Consider the following 12,421-nt stretch of genomic DNA (forward strand, 5'->3'; position numbering starts at 1 on the left):
TTCGTATTGGACATATCAAACCGTTCTGGCTGATGAAATGAACACGAGATGAATTACAGCGAAGTTCGATCGTCATCTTTTGAACGCTGACCAACAGAACCGTCGGCTTCAGATGTGCAATTAATTGAAAAAAAATCAGTTCTAGACGATCCAGATATCCTGACCAGGGTCATAATTGCCGATGAATCATGGGCGTATAGTTACAACCCTGATACAAAAGGTAGTCTTCGCAGTGGAAGACACCATCCTCTCCGCAGACCAAAAAATAAACGAGAACAGGTTTACAATTCTTACCACATACTATGAACATTTAGCCTCATTTGAACAGTTACAAAATCAGTCTTGTATTCCCATACAATTGCTTCCCACACAACACGACCCCAGGTGCTGGAGAAGTATGGACCTCAAGAATCGCTGTTCCCTGCGACCTTTCACTATAGATATAATGGTCTCGATCAGCGTGCCACAAAAAGAAGCGAATGCTCTAACCCTTGCAAGTTTCTGTTGTTTGTGGCATGGTGACAGCTGAAACGACACATGCCTACGTTGGATTATCCAGCTTCCAGTAATATGTTTCCGATGATTCGTGGCGACACACTGCCTGTAAACTCTACTCAGATTTCGGCTGTTGCCAACCATATATTCGTTACAACGGGTCGAAATATCCTACAATCTTCTGGGCTTCTGGAAAGATGCGCCACACTGTTTGGAATCCATGACATCACCACTTGTTCTGCAGCCATTGCAGTAGAACCAAGTGTCTGCGTGATCTTTCAGTATTATGCTACCGCCTTACCTGTGCCAATGACTCGACCTTAACCAAAGACAGAAAAATGGTGATAAGTTGGACTTGCACGTCCTCTGCCAATGCAGTGGCCCGGTGTGGATAGCCTCCACAGTTGCAGGGTTGGGTAGTGTCGTTGGGTTGTTGTCAAGAGGTTGGCTGTTGGTAACACGTGAAAACCGCTTCAATGATCAAATATTTTATTCAGACTGAAGCTACAACACTTGGGGAGCTGCTCCGCGGTGACCACGCCCCCTTTGACTCGGATTGAGGACAGCACATTGAGGACTGCTGAGGCCAGTAGGCAGCTATAGGCCAGCTGGGACATTAGCGAATAGCGGAATGCCGATGCCCGGAGTCAGTACAGCGGCGTGTGCATCGGCTGTGCTATCCATAGCACAGCTGCTTGAGGTAAAACGTGCCAGCGACGTGGAAGCCCATTATAATTCTTGCAGGGGATGTCAGGTCTCAGAAGTGGGAGTCGCCCTTCGGAGTGGATGTGTGTGGCACCAGGACATCCGCAATGACCTAGGAGGGCGAACAGCTGCATTGCAATAGTTTCGAATGGTTACCTTGCAGGGAAGAACGCTCTGGCCGGATGAGCCAGAAGGCGCCAAGTCCAAGAAGATGGACTTAGAGTCTGCAGTCGGATCGACGGTGATGAAGGCACAAACTGGTGGTGATGCTTGCAGAACCACATCGCCCCATCATCTGGCGTAGCCCTCTCCCCATGGCTGGTGCTGCCAGGATCTCCCCCCGTTGACTAGAAGCGACGGGTATTCAAATGTTCAAATGGCTCTGAGCACTATGGGACTTAACATCTATGGTCATCAGTCCCCTAGAACTTAGAACTACTTAAACCTAACTAACCTAAGGACATCACACAACACCCAGCCATCACGAGGCAGAGAAAATCCCTAACCCCGCCGGGAATCGAACCCGGGAACCCGGGCGTGGGAAGCGAGAACGCTACCGCACGACCACGAACTGCGGGCGCGACGGGTATTAACATTCGTTAGGTGCTCATTTGTTGTAGCGATGTACCACTTCTAACGACATAATAAGTCCCTCGCTCGAAGGTATGGAAACCGGCCAGCCAGTCCCACAGTAACCCTGTCCTTTCGTTCTGTCGTCGGTATTGCGGTAATCGGCCCAGCTCTGTTCAAAATGCGTAAACAGGACGGTTGCCACGACTCACATGACTTGTTTTGGCTCCTGCCGGCTTCTAAGGATTCTGTAGCTGCTGTTACAGAGCTGCTATTTTCATAGTAGCGCCCAAAGAATAGTGACTGCGCTACTGCTGCGACCTTCTTCTGAAAAGTTCCAGAAACGTTAGACGCACCCAACAGCGATCATGTACTCACATCTTCCTTCATCTGTGTGTGTGGTTTTTTTTCTGTGTTAAGAATAAGACCGCATAAGAATGAAATATTAACCAACATATCCGGCAGGGATGGCATACTGGAATATGAACTTCGTAGCGTTCGGTCGAAGTATTTATGACGTAATACTTCTCACTTCTGTCAGTGTGATGATAAGGCTATGCTTATATATTTTGTCAAACACTTCTATGTTCGCTTGCCGTGTACAAGTTTAGATCCCTTTTTTTTTTCACCTTAATTTTGCCTTGATAGAAGCTAAGAAAGGAAGTCGTTTATGCCAAAAGCCTATAATTTTAAATTCAATACCTTATTTTGTTGAAGTTTAACTGTTTATTGTAAATCTGAGGCGGAAACTGCCTGGTATTCACTAAACAGTCAAAGAATATTTGTCAGTAATACTTTCACATAGACAAGTGAACCAGATCTGTTCCCGTTTAGGCGCTGAAGACCTTGCTGTCGTGCGCCCCCAAAACCCTTCTACTACTACTACTGTTCCCGTTGTTCTGTGATTTCATAATTCTATGTCTAACTCACATGTCCATTTGGCAAATGATCATCTGTGCACAGTGATGTATGATATCTTGTCTAGCTATCTATTTGACACGTAGAGTGTGAACCCTACTATTGGATCATGAAAGACTGAGTCCTATAAATACGGGCGCACGTGCACACACACACACACACACACACACAAAATACGGGTGCACGTGCACACACACACACACACACACACACACACACACACACACACACACACACACACACACACACACTCACCTTTAGGTATGTAAGAACATCTAATGATATTCTTGTTGGGTCTGCAGCCAGATCATACAATCATCTGGTCACAATATTTCAGCGGTCCGTCTGGCCGCCATATTTAGATAAGAACGCTGGTTGCTAATCTGGCCAGCAAGATTCCTCACGAAATCTGCTCATTTATTAGACACTACTGTCCCGCTTACTAATGGCTCCATGCTCTGCTACCGAACATGTACACACTGACTGACCTGGAAAACTAGCCGAGAAAACTAGAAGAGTAAACAGAATTGCACATTGTGAATGGGAAAGAATTTGCGAACTATTTCAAAGCAACAACTTTATTCATCACTGATGAACACTCACTTCCTACTTGAGACACTCCACACTCGTAAAACATCGCCCGCGCACCATAGGGCCCACTACTTGCGTCCTACACGTGCGAGGACTGTCAGCGGATCCACTGACTTTGTGAGTTCCCAGGCGATCAACGAAATTGTTTTCAGTATCCACGACTTTCAGACAGTCAGACTCAGGAGCTGAATGAAAGTGTTTTCATTGGCCATTTTCTATTCCCCTTAATACAGTAGTATTACTTCGCGAAGTGCAGCTTCTTGCCTGGAATTCTAAAAAGCTTATTGCCAGCAGGAGCTGTGAAGCATCTGCCATCACGGGGAAAGTCACCAGCCCTTTAGCCAGCATATAACACATTAACCATGTGATCTCTCCCCTCTTTCCTTCTTCCAGCTGTTGTCCACATTAAACAATTCCTAGTTCAAGTAATTAATAAGCAAAGTCTTTTATGAAGATTTGAGAGGAGCGAAGATTGCAATAAACTTTCAAGTTTGCTTAGCTTGTCATGTTGAGATGGCTCCAGTTCGTCTTGTCTAGGAGTCTGATTCTTAAAGCTGAAAATCTAACATCAGATCCTCACGGTTGGTTTGAACTAAACAAATTGGAAGATCGTTGTTGAAGATTTTTCTTATCTAAATAAATTTTCCATTGATTTTCTCACAATTTAGTATGCCATACAGTATTTTGATTTTTCACATTAACAAAGCCGAAATTATATTGTTCGCATCTGTTATACAAAAATACGTCCGTTCACATCAGAGAAAACTTACGACTCTCTCACTCTGCAACAATAATAATATTCCAAAGGGTTTACAATTTTTCTTTACAAATGAATTCCAACTAATTTTCGTTACATTATTAATTTCTATTATTATTTCATAAATGAGTCCAGAAATAAACATAGTAAACAGTACAGGACTGCGTAAATAATGATAGCAATTTTAAGTTTGCAAATAATTCGTAATTTCAAATTTTTCTAAACAAAATAATTTTATTTCTACATTCGGGACTACTACTTACCGACTATAACTACAAAACTAAAATATTTTATAAAGTAATTCCTTTTCATAAATTTTAGCTTGAGATATAACATACTGTGTATAAAATTGTATGAAAGTTTTCAGAAAAACAAGTGACATAATATTGACCTGTCCAAAATTCGAAAAATAATACTGGTATCAACAACTATTGCTGAGGAAAAGTAATGCTACAGGAGGATGTCCCGTTACAACCACATCCACTGCGAAGTACTCGAGAACGACCAGTCCGTCATTTCCACACTTTATTGAACCTGCTTATGCTAGAAACCACCTCCATATTTCCACAATAGCGACAGGACGAGCCCACAGGCTCAGCTAGGTTAATAGTACGTTTCATGCTTTCAAAAGAAAGCATCCAGAAACTTGCTTTAAGCTGTTTGGGAATTCCAGAAAAAATAATCTTGAAGGCTGGACGAAGAATAGTACCCTGGTCATTGGGCATACGATTAAATTTACTAACCACTGTGTAACTTCGCTAAGTGTATCGCTGATTAATTTAAGCCTCTCCCCTCCCCTCCCGTCCCCTTCCCATCCCTCCTCTCCCTCCCCCCCCCCCAAATCCCGCTTAGCTCTCTGCCAATTGCATAATATCAACATCATCATGCCCTCGGCCAATCACCTGGTGGTCGGGGCCCTACTGCTCTCGAGCAGTTTGCTCTCAGCCAATAGGAATCGCTCGAACGCTGTACTCTGTAGTGAGAGAACCATAATTAATTTGACACAAAATCCAGAAATTGGTAAGATAGCTAGTAAAATTGGCAAATTGGAAGGAAAATTTGGCGAACTGGTAGAAAAGGCTGTAAAAGTGGCAGGGCTGCATCACTTCTGAGCCGTAACACAGACATGCGAGAGCTGGCCCCCTCTGTGGACACAGTACGCACCACACATGCAATAGTCTATCGCAGAGCATGAATGACAAGTCCTTCCCAGAAACTTAGGTGGTGACCGTACCATTTTTACGTACGAAAATTGGCCTATCCTACCAACTTGCCAATTTCACAGCCTACCTCCCAGTTTCCTGCCAAGTTTACAGCCTATCCTACCAATCTGCCAAATCTTCCTACCAATTTGCCAATTTTACAACCTATTCTACGAATTTTCGGATGTGGCGCCACATTTATTATGGTCCTCTCACTTGACAGCAGAAAGTTAGAATGTTTCCTACTGGCCGAGAGAAAATTGCTCGAGAGCATTCCCCCCAACCCCCCCCCCACCCCCTTCCTGGCTATGGTCGAGAGCAAGATGACGTTGACGCTACCCAGTCGGCCGAGATCTAAGCGGGTGAGGGGAGGCCTGACCTTGAAGATAACAAACAGTTGCCTCTGCTGTAGCCAGACACATTGCTGACATCGCATTGTTTGAACTAGAACCGCAGCTGCTCAGTACGTGAATCAATTTTGAACGCCGCGCGGGGTAGCCGCGTGGTCTTGGACGCCTTGTCACGGTCCGTGCGGCTCCCCCCGTTGGAGGTTCGAGTCCTCCCTCAGGCATGGGTGTGTGTGTTGTCCATAGCGTAAGTTAGATGGTTAAAGTAGTGTGTAGGCTTAGGGACCGATGACCTCAGCAGTTTGGTCTCATAAGACCTTACCACAAATTTCCATTTCTTTTTCAATTTTGAAAAATTAAATATCGTGAAGAAATGGAGTCAAGCAATCACCTGAATGATATGACAAACCCAGTTTTGTACATTTATACCCAAGTAAAAATAAAAAATCTGGCATCTAGAATTATATTAGAAAAAGGAGCGCAATGGGCACTGAATTATATAAAACTGCCGAGCGCGTTATTGTGCAGGAAATACTTTGCTTGCAACCAGAAGCAGAAAAATGCGAAAAATAGGTAAATCAGTGATATCTTTGAATCACTTGTACTCTCTACTTTACTTTGCAGACATTTGCAATGGGAGAGCGGGCAGCGACTCCTACAGCGACAGCGGATCCTCAGAGAACGACCAGCAGTTGGTGACGAGGTCAAGCAACAAGAAGCTGCGGCCATACGGAGCCGACTGTCCAGTTTCTACATGGCGCCAGTTTATACTCTTGTGCCGGCGGATGGCGACCCAGGCCAGAAGAAACAAGGTGAGATCTCGTGAAAGTGACACATCTGCTTATACGCTGCTGGACGTTAAAGATGAAACCCTAGGAAGAATAGCAGATAATGAAATTTCACTAACTCTATTTATACTGTATAGTGACAAGAATTCAAAGTGAAGTTGTAGGGTGATTAGGGACGTAAAAGCTGCGAAATGAGGGACAATGAGCTTTCACGCTTGGCAGTAACAATGGCTCTAACCGAGCCGCAGCATACGACCGGGACTGTGTGGTCTTCCTAAAGTAGATAAAGAAGGTCTTCCATTACGGCCTATAGTGAGTAATATTGACGCTCCCACATGTGATTTAGCCAAACATCTAGCCTCTTTGCTGAGACCATTGGTTGGCAAATGTTCACACCATATACGGAATTCTGCTGATTTTAACAACAGACTGGGGGCTCTCCACTTAAGTAGTTCGGATCTTCTATTGAGGTTTGATGTAGTGTCCCTTTTCACAAAAGTGCCTCTTGCGGACTCCTTGACGCTAATTGGTCAACAGTTTGAATCGGACATCGCTGCTTTGTTACGACATGCTCTTTCCTCAACCTATTTTATGTTTAACCAGGGCCGCGCGGGATTAGCCGAGCGGTCTGGCCGCTGCAGTCATGGACTGTGCGGCTGGTATCGGTGGAGGTTCGAATCCTCCCTCGGGCATGGGTGTGTGTGTTTGTCCTTAGGATAATTTAGGTTAAATAGTATGTAAGCTTAGGGACTGATGACCTTAGCAGTTAAGTCCCATAAGATTTCACACACATTTGAACATTTTTTGTTTAACCAGGAATCTTTTGAACAGTCTGACGGTGTCGCCATGGGCATTCCTCTGTCTCCTTGTTTTTATGGAGGATTCTGAGTAAAGAGCACTTGAATCAGCGGTTTGTAAACCAATTGTTTTTTGGAGATACGTCGATGATACTTTCAGAGTGTGGCCCCACGGAGAAGAAAAGTTAATGGGGTTTTTTCATCATCTTAACTCCATCCATGAGAATATTCGATTTATTATGGAACTAGAGAAAAATGGTTGCCTTCCATTCCTGGATGTTTTGTTTAAACGAAGAGTGACGGCTCGGTGGGACATTCTGTTTATCTTAAGCCCACTCACACTGATTTGTACTTGCATTCTTCAAGTTGCCATCACCCATCCCAAACCATGAATGTGCTTAAAACCCTTGTGCACTGGGCATATACGATGTCGGATGCAGAGAATTTGCCTAAGGAACTAGCACATTTAAAGACGGTGTTCAGAGACAATGGATATTCGACCCGCAAATTAACAGGGCCTTCTCAACTAAAGCCAGGAACCGTGAAATAGATAAAGAGTAGAACGCGCCAACCAAGTCCCTAGCTTTTCTTCCCTTCGTTGGAAATATCTCCATCATAATAGCGAGGATTGTTAATAATTTTCATGTGAAAGTAGTTTTTCGTCCACATTCTAAGATTTCGCATCTGCTGGGATCGGTGAAGGATGATTTGTTACTGCGGAAGGCGGGAATTTGTAAAATACCGTGTCAATGTGGTATGGCCTATATAGGACAGACAACGCGTACAGTGGAAGAGCTTTGTACGGAAAATCAACGTTGCACTCGCCTGCTTCAACCCAGTAAGTCTGCAATTGCGGAATATTGTATTTCCAAAGGACACTCAATAGAGTATGACAAAACTTTCATTTTGGCCACAGCAACAACTTTTTGGGACTCCATTATGAAACGGTGACAGTGGTTACCAATTGAATAACTCTTGGAATCCCGTAATCTCCGTAATTTGCTAGAGACGAAGACGCCAGAAAACTCCGATAGCTGCGGCCAGCGACAATACGGACGGCAGCTGAGTCTTGCAGTTCCACCAGCGAGGGCGCTGCCGCTGCGCGGTGTGGTCCTTCTGTCTCCGCTATTTCAACGCATGCTCTGCAGTACCCTCAGCGCACTATATAAGACGGAGCGAAGAACGTCTTCGTCAGTCCTCGTTCGGCTCACCTGAAGATGGCTGTCAGTTGTCCATCCGAAATATCGTGGAATGAAGTTTACGACGACCAGCTGCAATCCCGAAATCTCTTTGAACGGCTCTAACCCAGACGAACATGGAGTTGAACCGCACTTAGATGACGTGTACCGGTTTGTCTTTCTTAGCTACATCAAACCTACACCAGAGTTCATAAACTGTAGTGGTAGTGTGCCAGTGTCTTGGAAAACAATGACCACATATTTTCAGTAGACGAGAGACCTGAAAAACATTTTGACCAGGGCAGGTCGGGACAGTGAAAGTATTTCGTGGTCTTGCGACCACCCCAAGGACAAAAGAGTGCGCTGGACCTCTGCTCCGCTCCTCTGCCCTCTTTAACAAGGCCGTTGGCTGAATGAGGGTGACTTCTTACACCGGAAGTCTTCGGCCGTCATTGTTGATGTTTTTTATTCAAAATTTAAGGGGTGGCAGGGTTCTAACCCGTGGCCGAGGACGTTTTGATTACTAATCAGTGACGCTGCCCCTACACCACGGGAGCATCTTGATACGTACGTCATCATATTATACCGGGACTCAACTGAAAAGACGGTGTGATTCCGCTCCTACGTCCAGTATTGTCGTTGGGCACACTACTGAAGGAGAAGATTAGTGTTTAACGTCCCATCGACGATGAGGTCCTTAGAGACGGAGCACAAGCTCAGATTAGGAAAGGAACTGCACCTTCGATAGGCTGCAGCTGTACACTGGCGCGTGCTGGTGACCGTTTCTCCTTCTTAGCTTGGCAAAATATGATCTTCTCACAAACAGCTAAGGTTCAATTTAAAATCCTAAATGGTAAACACGCTGCTTGATATTGCGCTGTATACAAAATGTAAGTGGTGTCACGCCTGCCTACTTTAATGCGGTTGCGCTTAAATGCTGATAACTTTCGTATCCAAGCATTTGGTACTCTTCACGTTATATAAGGTTTGTTGCGTGCCGTCTTCTTCCTGTTGCAATTTTGATGGTGTTTCACTTTTTTCCGACACACTTCGATGTCATTCCCCAACAATACTCAGGTCATTACAGGCGAAATACTACTTCATTTGTACAAGGAAGGAGCAAAATATTTGACCATTGCCTAGATGAACGAAACATCCTGTCATTCGACTGAAGTTCCTACGTCTTTGTCGTAAAGCTGATTTACTGGCCACAGAACCCAACACTGTGCAGATGTTACCCTACTCACCAGGTTGTACTTGTATTTAACACCAAACGGCAGCTGTGTATTGCCATCAGTACGAAGCAAGTGTCAGTCCTGGTCAGAAGAGTGTTCTGTGTAGTTGTCAGTGTACAGTCTAAGATAAAAAACGCCACACCACGAAGGGACAGATATCGGTAAATGGGACGTACAGTGGTGGACAAAACGAGCGAGACCCCTTGCCTTTTCGCTATGCTGATCCGCACAGCTTTAAACTCTGCTACACAGCATAACAGGCAAGGCGACGAAGTGCTACCAACATACTATGCACAGGCGTGAAATTGAAAAACTTTCCGAAATTAGGCAGACTGTTTTCAATGTGTAAGACTATATTAATGCTGATTAGTGTGTTAACCACAACACCTAAATATAAGATATAAATGAAAGTAGAAACGCTAATTAGTATGAACTGTACTAATAAAAACTAATTTCAGCTTATCGAGATAACATAACTGTTTTAGTAAGACAAAGTACCCCAGATCGTTACGAATTAGCAAAATATTATGGGCATTCGGTCGCGAAATGGTCTGTGTCAACGTTCAGACCAGTCATACTGGATTACCGTTGCTGACCTACCATGAAAGTGTGCAAATTTAGCAATGCGTGAAGATTCATAACTAAATTCAGTTAAAAGTCATTCAGTGCCACACTTAAGTCAATTCAATTATTGACAGAAGCGGAAAAGGTAGGCAGTAACGAGTATGAAATTCTACAAGAGTTTCATATCGACATCCACAGGGCGCCGGTACAGACTAAAGGTAGCAATAAAACGTATTGGGGGCGCGAGAATTTCTTGAAATTCCTTTACTGATTGTCTATCTGCCTCCATCGAGATTAGAACCGAAAACAAACCAGACCTCCCTTGCAGTAGCAAACACCTTTCACTACGCTAGCAGACAACCCAGGCTAACAGCCCTCTATTATTACCCCAGACATGAATAAGCCGGAAATTTCGCAATGAAAATGGCAAAATGATCTGCAGTTTCTGTTGCATAGAGCTTTCTGGACTCAAAAACATGAATTGTCTACCTTTATAAGACAATCATTCGGGATGTTTATCGAAATAACAAAAAATTGTTATTAGCGAGTAAATTTAGAAGGATAATTCTGCACCACCCCAGGAAATAAACGACGAAGTAGGTGCCAAACGTATTCTACAATGTTTTGAATTCTCCATTAGACGTTCCACAGCCAGAAAACGTTCATTAGCCGAAGTGTTCCTTAAGGTAGCTAGCAATGGAAATGCTCGCACTTCTAAAACGCGGTGGCATTAATAGTGGCATCTGAATTACCACGTGTATAGGCAAATGGATTTTATTTGCATTCCTGTTAACGTGATTTGGATCGAAAGCGTAGCTAAGATTAATATGCTGATGTATCGACTGCAACTGGAACATTTCGAATAAAGAGTAGGGGAAATTATTATGCGGCCCTCATCTTCAGTAACAGTGGTAGCTATTTTCGTTGTTAGGATTTCGTCACGTAAATCGGTAAAAAATGGAACCCTACTAGTCTCACTTTCTTGACCGTCTATCTGCCTACTCAACCCTTAAAACCCGTTTACCTCGAGTACGAGTGGACATAATAAGCGGAAATGTATCGCACTTCCTGCGGTATACGGCCCCTTGGTGGTGTAAAAAAGTGAGCTATGTCAACGCAATCTAAAGATACGGCTGTTTATGTAAAGAAAATTTACGCAAATGGTCAAAAAATGGCTCTAAGAACTATGCCACCAAATTTCTTAGGTCATCAGTCCCCTAGATCTAGAACTACTTCAACCTACCTAACCCAACACACATCCATGCCCGGGGAAGGATTCGAACTGACGGCGCAAGGAGCCGCGCTGTCCGCCATATGACGCCATTGAGCGCACGGAAAACCCGCGCCAGCAAGCTGTTAATATCATCTGGTGTTACTAAAAAGTTATTCACTTCTGGTGAATGATTTTCTGCACAGTCCATTTACGAAAGAATAACTAAAATATATTTGATGTTACGGAAGAGGAAGGACGCCTAATTCATTTCCTCTTGTCTTTATTCATGATGTTAGATTCGCAATCTGAGCATACATACACAGATATGCGAATACAACACATTGGCTTATACTTGAGGTATTTCGTTTCCCACGAAGTGGTGGCAGACGATGCTCTGGCATCTTCGAAGCGCTAGTTTCTCCGGTGCTAGCTATCTCAGCACATCAGCTGAGCGAACGTGCACAGTATGTTGGTAGCACTTCGTCGCCTTGCCTGTTATGCTGTGAATCAGACTTTAAAGCTGTGCGGATCAGCATAACGAAAGGGCGAGGGGTCTCGCTCGTTTTGTCCACGACTGTACATGTGCAGACAAACAAATCATAAAAATTACAAAAAAATGGATGACTTATTCAATAAAAAGAGCTTCACAAACTGAACAAGTCAATAACAGTTTGGTTGATCTCTGGCCCTTATGGAAGCAGTTATTCAGCTTGGCGTTCCTTTGTATAGTTTTTTAAAAGAGATGGGGCCCCTCCACGCCCGCACCAACGTGGTGACCAAACCATAAGTTCTACTGTCACCTCCGTAAACAAGTTAGTTATCTAGTAAGTGGATCACAGGATGCTGGGCTGTGATGTTGTCCGTGCGTCTGGGTGAGACTAGGCATTAACACGGTCCATAAGGTGATAGATAGTGGACGAAACGCGAGTGAGGGTAGCGAGTTGAAGAGCAGAGGGAAAAAAGTGCCATGGCTCGTGCCTTGGGAAAAAAACCTCTGCGACAGTGGGATGGGTAGTAAGAGCAGTAGTGGCTTACTAGCTGCGATAGTTCATGCAAGGTTG

The 12,421-nt window shown here is 44.2% G+C and overlaps 1 protein-coding gene across 1 annotated transcript in view; it reads left to right on the forward strand.

Annotated features, from left to right (window-relative positions):
* LOC126175012 (ATP-binding cassette sub-family G member 1) overlaps window positions 1-12,421 on the forward strand; it is a 466,189-nt gene that overhangs the window by 413,093 nt on the left and 40,675 nt on the right. The window contains exon 8 of the mRNA XM_049921499.1: window positions 6,210-6,397. Coding sequence (XP_049777456.1) covers window positions 6,210-6,397 — 188 coding nt within the window. The remainder of the gene's footprint in view (window positions 1-6,209; window positions 6,398-12,421) is intronic.

This window comes from Schistocerca cancellata, chromosome 3, assembly GCF_023864275.1.
Source record: "Schistocerca cancellata isolate TAMUIC-IGC-003103 chromosome 3, iqSchCanc2.1, whole genome shotgun sequence".
NCBI classification, from domain to species: domain Eukaryota; kingdom Metazoa; phylum Arthropoda; class Insecta; order Orthoptera; family Acrididae; genus Schistocerca; species Schistocerca cancellata.